Source organism: Chinchilla lanigera, unplaced genomic scaffold (assembly GCF_000276665.1).
Source record: "Chinchilla lanigera isolate Chin_1 unplaced genomic scaffold, ChiLan1.0 scaffold00105, whole genome shotgun sequence".
In the NCBI taxonomy this organism is placed as follows: Eukaryota; Metazoa; Chordata; class Mammalia; order Rodentia; family Chinchillidae; genus Chinchilla; species Chinchilla lanigera.
Genome location: NW_004955506.1, coordinates 1,887,190 through 1,905,788, shown reverse-complemented (window position 1 = coordinate 1,905,788; position 18,599 = coordinate 1,887,190). Strand labels below are relative to the sequence as shown.

At 55.4% G+C, this 18,599-nt stretch overlaps 1 protein-coding gene across 5 annotated transcripts in view; it reads left to right on the top strand.

Annotated features, from left to right (window-relative positions):
• Baiap2 (BAI1-associated protein 2) overlaps window positions 1-18,599 on the top strand; it is a 68,163-nt gene that overhangs the window by 30,998 nt on the left and 18,566 nt on the right. For all 5 annotated transcript variants that reach the window (XM_005407312.2, XM_005407314.2, XM_013506075.1 and 2 more), the window contains exons 4-6: window positions 11,528-11,589; window positions 12,322-12,393; window positions 12,993-13,130. In XM_005407312.2, the coding sequence (XP_005407369.1) occupies window positions 11,528-11,589; window positions 12,322-12,393; window positions 12,993-13,130 (272 nt within the window). The remainder of the gene's footprint in view (window positions 1-11,527; window positions 11,590-12,321; window positions 12,394-12,992; window positions 13,131-18,599) is intronic.

The window sequence follows — 18,599 nt, the reverse complement described above, 5'->3', positions numbered from 1 at the left end:
AGGGGTCCTTCCATGGGGCAGTGGTCCTGTAGGACATAGAGTGCCCATCTGCTCCCGACAGTGGCACTTTTGTCCATCCTGAGGCTAGCTGGGATGCCAGGTCATATTCTGGGATATTCCGCAGAAGTTTGGCATCTTCAGCCTGTGCAGCAGCCTCTTCTCTGTAGGATATACAGGTCACCCTGCCTGGACCTTGGCAGAAGAGCTGGCACTGGGTACCTGTCCATGGCGGCTGGCTCTGCCCTATGATTAATCGCTCCATTGCCATTTACTGTCCTGAGCATGGCCTCACATTCCTAGGTGACATCAGTCCGCCTCCCTTCTCCACCCCTCAGGGAGAGCACATGCAGGGGCCTGAGAAGCAGTGTTCTGGCAAGAGGCAAATTTTCCCAGGAAGAATGCAGTGAGGCTAATCTAAGCCTCGATGGGGCTGCCCACCCACGCTGAGGGCATCCAGCCGGCCCCCCACGTGGGGTGTCAGGTCTACTTCTCCAGGTGAGATTGGTCAGGAGAGGAAGTGGGGATGTGGAAGAGCCCCTCTGACCCTTTAGATCTTGCATCTAGTTCTTGCAGATGTCGGAAGAGAAGACAGATGGACTGAGGGGGCCGTGAGGATTACTGGGAATGAGTGTCCTGAGGTGCTAGGCAGGGAGAGGCCCAGATGGGCCTGGTTCATACTGCGGGAGGAATCAGATCAGCTCAGTCCCAGAGTCCTGTCTGCACTGCTGTGCATGGCTGGGCCCTCGGCAGCAGCCCACCCTGGCCACCCCACAGACGCCGCAGCCGGAAGCATGTCCTGCCACCCTGGGATGGATGAGTCTGTGGGCTGCAACCACCTAAGTCTGTCCTGCGATTCTGAATTGGGAGCAGACACCCAGGGGACAGTGGTCCTTGGACCTAAGCTCAGAGCAGGGTGGGCGAGGTGGCCGTGGCTCAGGACGCTGGGGTGGACAGTGGAGGAGAGGAGCCTTGCCACTCTCCCTCCCTGCTTCAGAGCCCCAAGGAGTCCCAAGGTCTGATTGTTGACACAACATTGACATCCAGGTGGCTCTTTGGACTTGTTTTGTTTCAGAACAACATGACCATAAGCATTGCTGTCTGCTGTCATCACCATGGCAACCTAGCCATTGATTTTCTGTTGGTTTCCCTAAGCCACGTTCCACTCCTGCCTTTCTGTAGGTAGAAGAGCCCACTTCTCCCAAGGAGGAAGCACTGGAGGCCCAGGGAGAGCAGGGCTGGTGGCCTCAGGATGGGGTCCCTCTGCCCTGTCTCAGCTCCAGACCCCTCTCTGTGGCTCTAGCAGCATGAACCCGCAGCCCCCTCAGCTGTCTGTCTTTGCCTAATGAGAACTCCTTATTTGTGCCTTGTTCAGGCATATGCTAATTAGTTCTCTGAGGTGCTTTACCGCTCGGGAAGCCACCAGAATAATTGAGCATTATGGATATTTGCTTCAGAAGGCTCCAGAAGGTGATGAGTGCTCACAGCCAAGTTTGAGCAGCTGACCCTTTGGCTCAGAGGCCCCTCTGTCACCAGCAGAGAGAGTGTTGTAGTGCTGGTATCTCCCAAAATGATGGAATGCCCCAGGAAGCAGTCCATTGGTGAACTCCAAGGTACAGGCGCCCTGCCCACCAGCCTCCTTGCCCTGCTCTGGGGAGTTCACCCAGCATTAGAGGCCCAGCGCTCTAGGTCAAGACACCTGAAGGGTCAGGAATCTCCTCTCTGTACCCTGCAGCTCCATCTGGGGCTGGGAGTCCTTCCATCATGTTCTGCTGTCTGAGGACCTGTGAGGCGGGTGGTAGAGAGCCATCTCCTCCATACTGGCACATGCTCATGCCCATGTTGGGGCCTCCGAGTCATGGCTGGGCCAGTCCTGTCCTCCTTCCAGGCTGCTCCTCGGGTGCTGAGCCAGGGCAGGTTCCCACAGCATGTGGGCACATCCCCAGCTGCTGTGGTCCTGCTGGCTCCTGGTTACAGAACCTTGGGGAGAGTCAGCCAACTCCCCACATGCCCCTTCTAGGGTGAGATGCTCTTCTCCCAGCCTGGGGGACTAGGGCAGAGTTGAAGAGGCAGGGGCCAGCGCAGGCCACAGGCCTTGGCTCTGGCCCCAGCCCCATCCCCATCCCTCAATTCCTACATTCTCCAGGACCCTTGGAGGCTCCTCCAAGATGTGCACAGTAGCCCTGGACCAGCCTGACCCCAGAGAGGCCACGTGAGTGCCTCTCCAGGTCCAGCCAAAGTCTCTGCTGCTTTGAGGCCCGAGTTTCCATCTGCCCTTGGCACTAGCTGAACCTTGACAAAGGGCAGTGTCTGCCCTACCCCACCATGCATCCTCCTGGGTCAGGTTCCTGGCGGAGCCAGAAGAGAAGGTGGCCATGTGTAGGGCATGCTTGTGAGGGGGTTGGGGGTTCTTACTCCCCTTTGCCTGTTTCCTCTGCCTGGGTCATGCACCCTTCTTGCATATAGGAGGCTGTCCAAGGAGAGGCATAGGGTTGAGGCAGAGCTGTGCTTTGTGATCAAGGCAAGCATCCAGTCCCTGTCCTCTGCCAGATCCCCGTCTTCACATTGACTTGCTCCTAGGCACCAGGTAGTGTCCATTTAGCTTTGAGGATGTGGGTGTCCTCTGTTGCTATTTGTGGGGTCCAGTCCTGCAGCTCTTCCCCAAAGACCCTGCAGTGTATCACTCTCTGTGGGTGGGAACATCCTCAGTTGGCAGACAAATGGAGGGCAGAGGCCCCTGCTGCTGGGGGAGTGGTCCTATGTGGTGGCAGTGGGTTCTGAACATACTGCTTCCTGGATTGTCCATTGTGTGTGGTACTGGGCTTACCCTCCCCATGATGCACATCCTATCCCAATCCAGGGCAGCCAAACTGTGCAGCTCTTACAGCAGGAGTTCCAGGACTTGCTGAAAGCCCTGGGCTTGGGTCCCAACATGGTGATCACCTTGGGTCAACAGGATCAGTGTCTAAAAGGCAGCCCAACTGGTGAAAATTCCAGCGACCTACTTAATCCAAGTAACAGTGGAGAAACCAGAAACACTGGGGTTAGGCAACAGTTTCCTTGTCTTAAGTTGTTGAGGGGTTGCTTCCCTGGCCCAGGGCCTTGGCCTTCCAGGGAGTATACCCAGCCCTGGGGCCTGGCAGCCAGTGCAACCCCGGCTGGGACCAAGCTTCACCATGGAATCATCTCAACCCCTGGCAGCCTTCACAAATCTGTGCTATATTGGTGGAAATGATTTCTCTTTTAAACTTAGAGAATTGACTCCAATCCATATGAAATGCCTTCCTGGCTCTGTTTAGGGTCAGGAGTCTCACTTTTCCCTGGAGGGCCTTGTGTGGGGTCTGGCCCACCCCTGCCTTTACAGATGAAGGCCGGAAGCTGCACAGATCTCCTTGAGGGATTTGCAAGGGGCTGCGCCCCAGCCCACTCTCCACTTCCCTCCCCGCCTTCTTCACAGTCTCCCAGATTCACACTCCCTCTCAGCTTCTTGTCATCTGAGGATTATAAGAACATGTTGTATTTTCCGGGGAAAGAGAAAAACGCCTGAACATTTTAAAATGCCACTGTTGTGAAAAACATGATACAAGGGGATGTTCCTAGATTAGAGAGACCAAAACCTCCCAGTGTGGGAGCAAAGGTAAGCATCCCCGTGTGCTGGAAGTTAGCTAATTCCTTCCAACCCACACTTAAGCAGTCAGATGTGTTTGTATTTGTTTCAGACGTTTATGGAGCAGCCTGAGTAAATGGAGCACCAGTTGTTGAGAGAGAGAGACTGAGGGGATGTGCATCTGAGTGAGTGTGAGTGTGACGGCAGCAGGGGCCATTTGGGGACAGTGGTGTGTCCTGAGCGTTAGAGGAGGATATGTGTCGTGGCCACCTTGCTGCACATCAAATAGTATAGTGATGTAGCAAGAAGTCCTTGCTGTTGGACACAGCTGAGGTGATGGGGGGACTGTCCCATGGTCTGCATCTGGATCTCAGTTGGCTCAGAAAATCTACATGTGCACATTTGTGTGTGCACTTCTGTGCATGCCTGTGTGCACACCAGTGTGAGAGCAGCTTGTGTGCGCACACGTGTATTAAGAGTGAGCCAGGCAGATGTAGCGCAGCACCGGCATCCAGGGGAGCCATGGAGGAGGTGAATGGTACTTGCCGTGCTATTCTTGCAACATGCCCATAGGTTTGAGAGGTCAGGCTGGGGAGAACATGTTCTAAGCCACAAGGAAGATGGGCGCAGCAAAGCTGTAACACATGCCATTTTGATCTCTGGTGATTTCTTGCTGTTTACCCAGGGCATTCCTGGGCAGTCCTGGTGTGTTTCCAGCAGCAGTGGATCACCAGAGACTCCTGGTGTGTGTTGGCTCCAGCGGGAGGCGAACCCTTCACTGTACTGGGGTGGGGCTGGGAGGAGCAGGGAAGTCTTATTGCTGTCCTGCTGTTCCCTACCTCTGCAGCACAGGCTAGCCAGATCCTTGGAGCCTGAGGCTGGGTTTGCTCCCTCCCTGTGTCGTCTCTGATTGCCACCTTCCACTCTCTTTCCAGTCTCAGTGGCCTTTGCAGTGTGGTCTGAGTATACCAGCTGAGCCCTGTCAGATGTCACCAGTGTGGCCTTGAGTCCTTGACCTTGGGTAGAGCCACTTGAAGACACCCAAGATTTGCCTCTTTGGGTAGCTTCTCACTCCACTGTGTTCTTCTGGAAGTTTTAAAACATGCAGAGGGCTGGCGATGTACAGCGCTTGCCAAGCGTGCACCAGGCTGGGGTTCCATCCCTGATTACCATCAAAAAGTGTTCCAAAATAGCGAACACAGCCAGGGATGGGCGCTCCTCCTCTTCCTGTCTGTTCCATGGCTCAGCTGGGGCACCGCGGTACCTGCCTGTCCTGCAGTCCTCACCTCAAGGCCCTCATGGGAGATGTCACTGAACACTTGTCCCTGAGGACCTTCCTTGAGCTTGGTCTTGCCTGGGTGTGTGCCGAGCATTTCCTCACCTGTGTCCCTGGTGCCAGGCTCTCCTCGCTGTCCCTCACTTACCTTTAGCCTTGCTGCTTTGTAAATTCTGACTGCATCTCCAGGCCCCTGGGCCCACACGTCCTCTACTTCCTTATGCTTTCTCCCTGTGTTGGGCTCACAGTGACTGAATGGGAGCATGTGCTGTTCTCGTCCTCCGTGCCTCTCTCAGTGGGTGCATTGAGCCCCTAGGCTGTCCAGTCCTTCCCTTGACTGGTCCTGGGCTGTGTGGGAACCTTGGGAACCTCCACCTCTGTTCAAACAATCCTCCTGCCTCAGCCTCACAGTAACTAAGATGATAGGCATGTGTCACTCTACCCAGCTTGTATATATATTGGAGGGTTAACAATTATTTTTTTAGTAGCAGTGAAATAAAATGAATAAGGAAGAGAAAACACCATGACAGAGCCCTGGGGATCTACTTTGTGAGGATCCCAAGAACCAGTTGAAGCCAGCTCATGCCAGGGCAGGGGCTGGCCAGGATGGAGGCCCCAGGAGTGTATCTAAACTGCCCACCCACCCTCCTGCCTGTCTGGAGAGGAGACTCTGACCTGGACAAGTCGCTGTACCGAGTCCCTGAACCTGCTGGGGAGGCGGAGCCTCCCTGGAGAATCGACCGCTAGCAGCTGCGGCTTAATTTACCATGTTCCTCCTTTATCTCCTCAGTGGACTGAGACTAGCCCAGGGCAGGGAGAGAAGCCAGCTGTGCTGGAGTGGAGGGCAGACACGTGGGAGCCTGGATTCTTCCTTCAGGAACCCTGGGAGTGAGGCTTCAGCCTCCCCAGGTGGACCTATGCAGCCGGCCCATCTGCTTCCCAGTCTACCTGCTCATGGACTTTTTTGTTTCTGAGCAGGTGAGAGATCTTCAAGAAAGTGTATCAGGGAGACTGATGATGCACAGGTAGTGTTCAGGAATACAAAGTAAAACTTCTGAGTGAGCTGTCAGAGCTGCTCCATTTATAACAGCCCTAGCATGGGAGTTCCTGGAATATTGCTGAAGCATGCGTGGGTAACAATGTGGCCTCTTCATTAAGTGGAGTATGGTTTAGCCGTGGAGAAGGAGGAACCTCTGAACCCAGCTACAATACAGGTGAACCTTGTGGACATTAGGCTCAGTGAAGGAAGCCATGTACCAAATGATTCCACTCACATGGGACACCCAGAATAGGCAAATCTGTAGAGATAAACTGTAGTGTACTGGTTCCAGGAGCCGGGGAGATCTGGGACAGGGAGTGACTGCTGATGGTGGGGGTATTTGGGGATGATAAACATGTTCTAGAATTTCAAGGTGGAGGTTATGTGATACTGAGAATGTACTAAATGCCCTCAAGTTGTTCACTTTAAGGGGATAAAGTGAATAGCTGGGTGTGGTGATGCACATCTGTTATCCCAGCACTCCGGAGGCTGAGATAGGAGGTCCGTGAGTTTGAGGCCAGCCTGAACTACATACAGTGTTGCAGCCCTGTCTCAAAAAAAAAAAAAAAAAAACTTAAGTAGTGAATTACTAAACAACAAAGCTGGTTCCTGGAAGGACACACTCAGTGGTCATCTAGAGGTCACATGTGCTGGACACGTGGGGGAGGAGCCAAATGCTGACCCGGAAGTTATCAAGATGCTCACCCCGAATAAGGCACAGCCAGGTGGGTTCCCTTTTCCCAGGCTGGCTGCTGGCCCTCGAGGCTCTTATGCCTCCTGAATCATGAGGTGTGTGATCTGCTATCTGCCTGGCCCAGTATCCCAGCCTAGGACTCGGGTAGGGGATACTAGGACAGAGCTCTCAGTCCCTCTCCTGCCAAAAGGGGTCTACAGGTCCCCCTGAGGACTGGAGCTCATGTTGGTGAGCGCACAGAGTGCCAGAGAGGTTCGAGTCCAGATGGAGAAGCGGGTGTGGCTAGGGGCAGGTGCCCAGCAGTGAGCCAGGAAACTAGCCCCACACCCGCTGCCCTGGGCAGTAACGGCTGGCACTGAGGGTGGGAGTCAGGCTGTGCGCACCCAGAAGCAGCCGGGCAGGGTGCTGCCTTCAGGGTGAGGCTTTCCTGGGGTCCCGCGGGGCCCTGCTGTGATTCCAGAGGAGCTGGGACTTGATGGAATAGATTCAGTCTAGCCAGTGATGAGGTGCCTGTTGGCCCACAAGCACCCGGCTCTGTCCCAGCCTTTTCTCCTTGCTGGGGCTGGGGGGGCAAGTCACCGGCATAGGGGTCAACGCCCTGGATACTGGGCTCCTGCACCAACAGGCTGCCACGGGGTGGCGAGTGTCCTGTGTGGCCATGTTGGCTGGATGTGGATGTTCCTCGTGTTTCACCACACTCCAGGAACTGCAGTGTGCACACTTGCGACTGCATGTGTGCCTGTGTCTGTGTCCTTGTGTATACATGTGTGTATGTACCTGTGTGCAGGGACATGCTGTAGGCATGTTGTGAGCATGCTTATGTATATATGTATATGTGTCTGTGTGTTGTGAACTGTGTCTGTGTGTGGTACGTGAGTGCTGTGGCTCGGCTGGACCTGTGTTCCCAGCCCCTTCCTCTCCTTGTAGCGGGTAGAGAAGTTTCCACGTGGACTAATTTTTCACTCCTAAGCTCCAAACATGTCTTTGCTCAAGGTTGCTCATAGTACCCGAAATCTTCAAAGATAGGGCCTGGTGGGGAACACAGACTGACTCACCAGCGGTGGCTGACCTTTCAGCAGCCTGCTGTACTGCTAAAGGGTGGTTCCCAGGGGCATGTGTGTTTTTAGACTTTTGTCCCAAATGACACATTGCTTGTGACACCCACGTGTCCCCGGGGCTCTCCTCCCTCTGCTCCCAGACTCCCTAAATGTTCAGGTAGCTGAAACCTCCATCCCCAAGCTCCAACCAGAGTGTTCTGAGCCCCATGTCACCCCCAGGGTCCTGCCCAACGCTAGTGGCAGGGCTAAGCCTGACTCACCACCCTGGGTGTGCCAGAGGCTTCCTTCCCCTCCCTGCTCTCCCAGGCAGTGCTCTGGGGTGGGGCCGCCTGCTGCTGGTCACACTGTTGACACTCTCAGAGCCCTGGCAGTCCATCAGAGGACAGCTCTCCACACCGTTTCCCTTGGCTCGCTTGCTGTTTGCTTTGGCACAGCTACACCTTACCTCCCAATTCAAACCCGGTTTTTCAAGTTTTAGGCTCACCTGTGCTGTGGCCCCCAGGCCCTGGGTCCCCATGGGTTGGTTGTGTGTGTGTGTCAGGTGAGGCCAGTTAGAAAGGCCAGCTATCCCTGTAGCCCTTAGCAGCGTGTGCCTGGGAGGGCCTAGTGGGAAAGGATGAGAGACCTCAAAGCCCACTAATGGGACCTTGGCCTAGCGTCTCCAGCATATCTCTCTCTCTCTCTCTCTCTCTCTCTCTCTCTCTCTCTCACACACACACACACACACACACACACACACACACCAGCCCATCTCCCAGGACCTGGCTGCTCATCTGGCAGAAGCCATTACTCCCGGCTGGTGACTGTCCACACTGATGCTGGGATGCTTGGCACAGGAGGTTTGGGGGTGCCGTCCCTCTTGCCAGCATAGTGTGCATGGCACTGCAGGGGTTAAAAGCTGTGGCTGTGCACGCCCAGGCTCCACGTGCACATGGCTTCCTGCAGCTGCTTGTAAAATGCAGCTTAAAAATTCACTGTGTGGGCTGATTCTGCGCAGCACCAGTTTGCAGCTCAGGGCTGTGTGCACGCCTGGTTCTGTGCAGCTTTGCTTTGCCATCCCCCGCGTGTGCACCTACCACATGGTGTGGGGCTCTGGGAATAGGCCACTAGGCTGAGGTCTGGGTCTGAGTGTCTCCATAGCCCAGGTAGAATGGTGACTACTGTCCCTGTTGGGCCTCTGACACCTGTACCTGACCAGAATCTTGCCAGAAGCTTTATAAACCCTTGGAAGTTTTCTAGAGGATTTGCTCCTTGACTGTACCATTTTCCGAATCATGTTTTCCTCCACTAGTACTTAGGATTGAGCTTATGGCTTTCCCACTAAGCAGCATCCCCAATACCCACCTCAGTTTTTTTTTATTTTTTGGGGGTTTTTTTTGTTTGTTTTTTGGTGAGGAACGAGATAGGATCTTGCTTAGTTGCCCAGGCTGGGCCCAGACATTTATGACACCTACAGGATTGAACTGGTTCTTCTTGAATGTTTTTCTTGAATTGGTATTCAAGGGATCATGTGTTTTCTATTTGTTCTTGACATTCATAATTCCGGGGCCTAAAGAATGTAGTGAGACCCATGGGCACCACCCTGTAAAAAGACATCCAGCAGAGCGTGTGTGATTTGTCATGAAGTCACTATGGTCCCTTTCCCTTTCTTCACCTTTTGATGGCCCTGTCTTGAGGGAGAAGGAAGAAGCAGCCTCGGAAAGCCTGGGTGTGGGTGACATCACAAGAGTGAGGGTCTGGCCAGCAGGGCTGAGGAGTGGAGCAGGTTCCCTGGCCAGGCCACATCTTGTGCCCATCATGGTCATCTGGCACCCTCTTGCCTTGGCTGAAGCTAGTTCCTGGATTTCTATGGGGCTCTGAGAGCTAGCAAGTGGACCCAAGAGTTCCCATGTCACAGGAATACAATCAGACCAAACCCAGAATGTGCTGCTCCCTGTCCTGGGTAATTTACAGATGCTAGGAGACAAAGGGACATCTGGGGGCTGCTGGTGTGGCTGTGTATGTTCTGGCAGGAACTGAGCCTTCCCCCACCGAGGGTCTGTGTCTGCATCCTCATCCCTGTCATCACCACCTCTACCCTACCTGCTGCCTGGGCCTGTGTGGTCCTAAGGTTTCCCTTCAACTTGGATGAGGACCAGGCTCTGTCATGCTACATTTTGTTCCATTGCTCCTGGTCCCTTTCACCAGGACCATGAAGCCCAAGTTGAAGACAGGATCAAAGTTTGGCTCATGGCCTCCTGCCTTAGGCTCACCTCCCACCTTCACCCTGTGGTTCACCATGGCCAAGCATTACTAGTCATGTTGGTACAGTTCCTGGGGGCACACTGCACTCTTACTTCACAGCACCAGGCCACATGACAGCATCCAGGCCCATCATCACCTGAGAGCTGGGTGGGCAGAGGCCTGTACCAAGTCCCCATGGCCTCCACAGAGATGTAGTACATGCTGTGGAGCTGGGGAGATGTATGTCTAGTTGAGTTAGGTGGGTGGGTGCTCTCCTCAGGCAACTTATAATAAAGAATGTCCCTGCCAGGAGGGTTGGGCCAGCTGAGTGGAACCTAGGCCTGCAGTGGAGGCTGAGCAGGGCTGAGTCCTGGTTTTGGCCACTGACAGGCCTCTGACACTGGGCAGCTCTGCCTGCTCACTGGGTGCAAGGGGGCTGGTGCGCCTGGCAAGTTGTGCCTATTAAGAGAGCTATCCATCAAGCACCTGGTCCTTGGTCAGTGTTCAGTGTCCCTTGGCCATTGGAGTTTCACAACCCTGGAGGAGCTGGTCTTCCCGGAACCCAGACAAACTCCCAGGAGGGGCAGAGACACCTGGGGCCAGCTGTACTTCTAGGGGAAGTGTTATCTAGAGAAGGCTTCCTCCAGGGCTCTCAGAGGGCTTGTTCAGGTTTCTGTGGACCTCGGTGGGCACCAGGGGCTCTCAGTAACTCCCTGCCTGCTTAAGTCTGGAGAGTAGCCCTGGGGTGTCCAGATATGAGCAGAAAGAAAAGTTCTTCAGGTAGGACTCAGAGGCAGAGTTTACCAGAAAATGACCCATGCTTCAGACAGGGATGGGCCCTCCTGTTATTTGTGTCCATAGCACATGGTCACTCAGCAGATATTTGCCTGGACTCCTAAGCTTTAGCTCCCCTGTCTGCAGACAAGAACATTAGGCCATTTACCTAAGGGGCGGGTGGTACTGAGGGTCTCAGGGACAGATGCAGGTACCATTCCCCACTGGGAGCCTCAGTTCCACAGGCATTGATTTTGGGGTGGGGCTCAGTGACTGACCGTCCAGTGAGAAGGAAGAAGTATGGTGAGCCTCTCATCCCTGAGGCTTCGCCTCTGCTTTTCTCTCTGTCCCCTGTGTCCCTGAGGCCTCTGCCCTGCTCTTCTCTCTGTCCCTGAGGCCTCTCCATTCGGTCTTCTTTACGTCCCCTGCCTTGACAGGAGTGAAAGTGAGTGGAACAAAGTGGCCCCACCCTGGGTGGGTGGTCATTGGCACCTGGATGTGTGTGCCCTCAATGATGCCTGGAAGGAGGTGTGTACATAGCTCTCTGGCTCTTGCCTTTGTCCTGAGCATCGGCTTCATATAGACACTTGAGGTTCCCCAAAGATGCCAGGTGGTCTGTCCTGAGACCTTTTTCATTCTAGAATTTTGCTCCTCTTGAGATCTCTTTCCGCACCCCTTCTGTTTGGTCTTGGCCCCTGGGAGCCCATGGGGTCACAGGCAGCTGAGCAGAACCTCCTGTCACTACCAGCCCATGGGCCCCTAGGATGGCCTGCTGGTGTCCTGCTCAGCCCCAGGGTGAGGGCAGGTGGCAATTTGGTGTGTATAACCTGTTTTCTTTCTTTCTGTCCTGCCATCCTAGGGGACGTTCTCTTCCAGATGGCTGAAGTCCACAGGCAGATCCAGAACCAGCTGGAAGAGATGGTGAGTCCAGTACCCACTCTCTAGGTAGAAGGGACAAGTGCAGGGCGACTGGGCATCAGAGCTGGCTGAGCGTGTTGAAACTGAATCCACATGGGACTACATCCCAGTCCTGTGGCCACAGTGCCAGAGACACCCTGGGCTCAGGACGGGTCACATGGCCATGCTGAGCAGCTTGGGGTCCCAGGGTATGGGAGGACCTGGGAGGAAAGGGCATGAGGCAGGCCAGGGTCTCAGGCTCAGCTGACCTGGGCTAGGCAGGGTCTGTGAGCATTGATCCCAAGGAAGCCTTGGCAGCAGCCCTAACAAAAACCCAGCCTCCACCACTGGTGGGCTGGAAAGTCAGATTTCCTGTAGACCTCAACTTTATAGGCAGACAGTTGTCCCTGAACCCACACAGTTCAGGAAAACCAGCTGGCAGTGTACCATCTACAGTAAGGGGCTACTGAAGTTTTCCAGTTTTCCTTCAGGTCCAGCTCAATCAGCCTTGGCCTAAGTGACCACAGCATGGGGTGGCAGAAGGACAGGGGAGAAAGCTTCTGTTTTCCTTGAGAAGTGGAGCCTTTGGGGCTGTGGATTCCCCAGATTAACCAGCACTTGAGACTTTTATCCACACTTAGTCTTGCAGCCTTTGCTTCTCAGGATCCGGGCCCTTCTGCTTGCCACTGTCCAGGGCTTCTGCTCACAGGCTGTGCAGGGGAGCTCAGTGCTGGTCTGTTTCCTTTCCATGTCTAGCTGAAGTCTTTTCATAATGAGCTGCTCACACAGCTAGAGCAGAAGGTGGAGCTGGACTCCCGGTACCTGAGTGTAAGTATACCCTGCAGCATACCTCCTGGGCTCATGAGGGTTCAGATCTTTCCCTCTGTGTCAGCTCCCTATCTGTGCCTCCCATCCAGGCAGACACCTTGACCTGAGTGTTCTGGTGCCCATCACCCTGTGGATGAACCTGTGGTGTTCAACACCTGTGCAATTCCCCCACCTGTCAGTCACTTTTAAAGCTGATGACATGGCCTCTCTGCCCTCTGGAGCCCTCACGGGCACCGTGGCCCGTTGTATCTCGTTTGTTCCCGTAAGCTGGAGGGAAATCATGGGCCCCAGCCTCTGGCTGTGTACACAACACCAAGTTTACAAGTTACCACATGTATTTACTGTGCTTAGCGAGGAAGTAGAGCAAGGCTCCTTTCCAAGGGCTCCTTTTCCTCCTGCGGGAAGTGGAGACCTGCACGGCAGCATAAGGCCAAGGTCTTCGGCTGGGACCCCTGCTCTGAGTGATGCTGAGCACTTCCTGTGGTCCTGTGCCAGGGCCTGCTGTGGCCTAGGGAGAGCTGAGGAGGGAGGAAGAAGGGATCTGATGCTGAGCTGCTTTGATGGGACTCACAGGCCTCTGTTTTGTTGGGGACCCTCAGGCTGCACTGAAGAAATACCAGACAGAGCAGAGAAGCAAAGGAGATGCTCTGGACAAGTGTCAGGCTGAGCTGAAGAAGCTCCGCAAGAAGAGCCAGGGGAGCAAAAACCCACAGAAGTACTCGGACAAGGAACTGCAGGTAGGGTTGCCTGGCACTGGGTACTCTCGGCTTACTCCCCAAGTGGGGCCTCTTCTCGGCTTGGGACTGCACGGCCATTTAGTGACCTGTGGCCACAGTGAAGGAAAAACCCCTCGCTTGCCCACAGCCTTCACCTCCACTCAGACAAGCCCCTGGGCCTACTTTCCTGGGAGATCTGGAGGGGACGTCTGTGTCCCCAGCTGTCAGGAAGTCCAGCCCCTTAGCCTCCTGCCTTGCTGTCAGCAAAGGCTTCTGGGAATTTCTTGGCTACTGGAGCAGAAACCCAAATTCTCCTTGTATGCCCCTGGATTGCACCAGGAACCAGACCCCAGACTGTTGCTAATCACTGTGATTGCCCACGCCAACCTAGTCTGTCAAGGGCAGCCATGGCCCATGGCCCTGGGGACTCCTGAGAAGCTGGCTTTTTGTGTTTCTCTCCCCGTCCTGCTAGAGTTAAGAGGACATCATGCCCCACAATCACATGCCTGGGGGTCAGACCCCAGGGGTCAGACCCCAGCCACTCTCTTGGTACAGAGCAGCCCCTTTCCACTCCTGAGGTCACTGTAGCACAGATAAGGAGGGAACTTAAAGCAGGACATCTAGCCATTTGTAAAGGAGACAGCTGGAAAACCCCAGCTCTCCTAGCAGAAGCTTCTAGAAGAGTCCTAGGGCAGGTCTGGGTTAGTGTCTGGCTTGGGACTCTACCCCTCTTGCTGGCAGTCAGTGCCTCTGGCCTCTCCCTAGGACCAGGAGGACAGTTGTGTGTCCATCCCTGGCCCTGGTAAGCAGCAGGCAGCCCTGTGGGGGACAGTTTTGAGGAGCCAGGCTGTGCGAACGGGGAGGACAGGGCCAAACAGCTGTGGATGAGAATAATGACCCCATGTCCAGAATAAGAAACAGAAGCGGGAGCTGTAGCTGTGGCAACACTGCTGCTGCTGGGGGCTCCTACACATGTGATTCTGCAGTGTGGCAGTAATGGGTCCTGCCATCGCCATGGGGGGCACATTTTTGTGTCCAGAGTCTTTGTTTTGTTTGCTGACCACAACCCGTGGCTGCTCGAAGGACGGATACTGTTGCTGAGAGCCATTTTGAGCCATTCCCCTAACAGGCTCTCCAGGGGGCCTGGGGGGTTGAGGAGCACCAATATGTACACGTTGGTGTTTGCCTCTTCTCTTTTCTCTGACCTTTGACGCCTTCTAAATTCTTGACCAGCAGATAGCATCAGTAGCTTTTGGTATCTGGTGTGGTGTAGTCAGCATGTCTGGAGGTTCATGTACACTGTAGTGTGTGGGCATGCTGTTGGCTCTTACCCTGGAGTATCAGTGCCTTCCCGCTAAGCTCTGCAGCCATGGGTCACATGGATGTGTGAGGCTCTTCCCACTCAGGGTCAGGTCCTTGGTCCATGCACCAGCCCATGCTGTGGCCAGCTCTCTAGGAACCATTGTGGGAGTGTCCAGTTGGGCTGAGATTATAACCTACCCAGGCCAGAAATGGCCATCTTCCCCAGCTTATCTCCAACCTACTTTCCTTCTCTCCAGTTCCAGCCCTTGATGCCAGCCCTGTCTTTTCAGGGAGTGTTGACCACACACCCATCTCCACTGCCATGCCCCCTCTTCTGGAACCTAGGTGGCCCTGTGGCCTGGAGGTGGGATTTGCCCTAGCAGCTGCCCGTCTTCTTGCACATGGGCAGGGTTGGCTGCCTGTTGGATGCTCCCAGGCCTGCAGGGGCCATGGGACCGTCCAGGTGCCTCCTTCCCCTCAGGGCTGCTTTGGTCACTTCACTGCTTCAGACTGGCTGGGCCCTGTGTATGGAGGCCACTTGAGAGGTGTCCAGTTCTGCTTCCATTGCTGTGGGCTACATGCTTTGGGTGAGGCAGGGCCCTTTGCCTCCTTCACCTATCCGGATGGCTGCCTATGAGGGCACTGCAGGCACCATGCTGAAAATACTCGATACAGAACTGTAGGTGTTGGTGGCAGGGTTCATTCTGCTAGCCTACAGGTGTCCCTCCCTCTATAAACTTGGGGTCCTAAACTAAAACTCTCCATGCCTTGGGTCCCAGGACCGAAGCACAACCTGCAGTTGGTGTGAAGCCAAGTTGCCGCAGCTCTGGGAGGTCAAGGCTTTGGGCAGATATGGAGGGCAGGTGTGTTGATGCCCCACAAGTCTGTCTGTCCCGGTGGGATAGAGCCAGAAGCTGGGCTGCTGGGGACTAATGTTGACAGGTTGTTCAGTTGTGCTTGCCCAGCTGGGGTTCGTGGTACTCCCAGCCCCTGGGGCCTGGGCTTGAGGAAAGTGTGGTGGGGCTATGGTAAGCAGGAGTAGGAGAGGAGAGTGGCAGCTAAGTGTGGGGTGCAACAGTGCCCCAGGTGTGGGTGCCTCTGGCTGGAGACACCTGTGACCACACTTCCCAGCACCTTAGACTTCTGGCTTCCTGGCTTTTTCCTTGGCCACATCTGATACTGCTTTTTGGGCTTGGGGCTGCTTTTGTCTCTTGTCGTTAGCAGCCAGACCTGTCTCTGTCCCCACCACCTGGCTCTCACTGAGCTGTCTCCTGGCTCAAGAACTTGCAGTACTTTTCTGAGCCTCAGTTTCCCTGAGTGTGGGGTGCCTCCTTCTCTAGGCATGGACAGGAAGGGCCCCCCGAGCTAGTTGAAGGTGCTGTCCACCCCCGTGTCGCATGTGCTCTGGCTCCCTTCCCGGGTCCCCAGAACTTCTGCCTTTCTAAACCCTCCCTTCCTTGTCTCTCTACCAAGTGTTTGATTTCCCCACCGCTGAGCTCCTCCTGGGAAGACTGGGCATCCCACTCAGCATGGGGCCATGGCCGCCGCCGCACAGGATGGTTTACAAGTGCTCAGCATTTCCATTTCTTCTCCTGCATGCTGGGGATGGAACCCAGGGCCTCTGCATTCTGGGCAAGGGCTCCACCTTGGAGCCGTGCCCTAGCCATTTGGTCTTGAGGGTGGGAAGCAGAAGGACTTTTCCAGTGGTGGAAAAGCCTCAGGCAGGCCAGGGTACTCTTGGAGTCCCTCACTGCTTGTCTGAGTTGGGGTACAGCTGCACTGCCTGGGTCTTGCTGAACTGGGCAGGAGGCTCCTTGGCCACTGGGGTGGGGTAGCCTGCTTGGCAACTGTGTGGGTACCCCGGCTGCCCAGGGAGCCCTGCCAGTACCCTTTCAGTGGCAGTGCTGCTGCACCTTCCCTTCTGAAGGGGTGGAATCCCTGGGCAGCCAAGCGAGCTGACTGAGGATGCTCTCTTCAAGGCCCCACCCCTCCTTGCTGGCTCCACCCCCTGCTCTGCCCCATCCTCCACCCGGCCTCAATCCCACCTCAGCCCCGCCCCTCTGGCCTGCCTTTCCTGCAGGTAGGCCTGGTTGCAAGGGAAAGGTCCTTTACCAAGGAAGTCCAGCACTCTCTGCCTTTTAGGGGAGGGGTACTGGGGTTTGAATTCAGGGCCTCTTGCATGCAGTACCCTAGCCCTTTCTGTACTTTTTTGAGACACATTTGAACAGGCTGAGCTCCAACTTGTCATCCTCTTGCCTCAGCTGGCATGGTGTCACACCTTGGGATCGTTGCTAAAGCCTTAGTGCTGACCACCTTTGCTGCCACCATTAGAGGAAGAGGGCTTGAGGCCCCCCGTCCTGGTCTTCTAGGTGTGGCTCTGTAGGCTGAAAGGAAGGGCTCCGAGATGTAATTGGGAGATCCTGCAGCCACTGTCATCAAGGGGGACCTCTGACACTAATGGGGTTAGCCCTATGCTATGCTCTAGGGTACCTGCCTGGCAGAGGGCCCCCAGCACGTGCTGCTCTCCCCCATAACCCCTCTGCCGTTGGGCATTGCCAAAGGTGAGTCAGTGTGTGACAGTGGCCGGGCCTGTGGCCCAGACGGCCCTGAGGACAGTTGTGCTCAGTAGTCGCCACCCACAGGTATGGCAGGGGAGGGAGATACAGCTGCTTGGGTGGAGGGAGAGTGAGGTTACCCAGACCCGGCCTGGAGAGAGGAAAGAGACCGTCATCCTGGGTCTGCACGATAACTGCTCAGGCTTGGGGCTGTCCTGAGCCTGCCGAGGCTGTGGGTTGGGATTTCCACAGAAAGAACTAATTTTAATTATAGGTCAGGGAACAAGAGCATAGAAGCATTTGGGCCACTAACTGGGACAAAGAATTTTCTATAAAAAGAGGGATGTACCAAAAGGCACCCTCATGGCACTCCCCAGTAGTCTTGGGGCCCCAGTCAGTCACCATCCAGGCACCAGGGAAGAGCCTATCTGCATGGAACATGTAGTACCGTTCTGCAGGGACACAGCAGATGCACTCTGTGTCCAGCTCAGGAGCGAAGGGGCCATTTCAGGCCTTGGTGTGTCCAGCCTGTACCCTCCTCGCAGGGATAGGAATGTGCCAACTCTCCACGCTGCATGCACGTGGAGCCCAGGTGGGAGGCAGGGAGGGAGCCATGATTTAGTGGCCCATCCAGTCCTCTTTCCTCTGGAGCTCTGCCCACAGCACAGGCCACCCAGGGGTGGGGGGTGTTGCACTGAGCTGCCCACTGTGGGATAAGGCAGGCCACTCCCATGACCTCGGCTTTTCCTCCTCTTGCCACATGGTTATTGGGGCCTCTCCAGAGCTGCCTCCTCACCTGGCTAGGCCTTCTTCCTCTCAGGGATGCAGTATGAGCAGCTGAGTTCCCCCACTGTGGTATTCTCAGAGTCCTGGATGATTCTGACCAAAGCCTTTCCTGGCCAGCTGGTGTCCCAGGGCTCCTGGCTGAAGGGTCAGGGACTGCGAGGTTCCTTGTGTCCAGTGCTCAGAGCTCCCCTGGGAGGGGCCAGAAGGCTGTGGACACTGTTCCCCTCTGCAGATCTTCAGGGCTGGATTTCTCCTGGTTTTGTTTTTGTCCCATTTGACCCCTCCCCCAGCCTCACTCTTATGAGCCTGAGCACAGGTAGGAGGCCTTCCTGAGTGTGACAGCTCTCTGCCACCTGAGACCTTTTCTGTTCCTGCCCTGTAACTGTGTCACCACGCTCCCTGGCCGCTGTCCTTATTCTCCTCTCTGGAGTGGAGTAACCTGGACCGCGCCAAGCAGAGGGACCCCGTGCCCCTTAGGAACTCACTGTTCATGTTGTGCTTGGCAGTGTGTGCTGGTGAGTGGTGGGCTGGGGTTGGGGGAAGTAATTTGTCCTTCTTGACCTGTGTGCAGGCTCCAGGTATTGCAGGAAGGGCAGCCAAGACCCCAAGCCGTAGTGGGGCACCAGAGTCAATGCAGAAAGAAGCAGCTGGAGGTAGACAGGCAGGCCCAGCCCCACTCAGATCATGCCAGGCACAGGTGGACCCTGCCAGCCCAAAAGCAGATGGCAGAGGCCCAGAACGTCTCTGCCTGGCCCATCAGGGCTTCTGGGAAGCCCAGCCCCATGTGTCTACTGACCTGTCCATGGGCCTGCTGCAAGGACACGGGCCTGTGCCTCCACCCACCCTC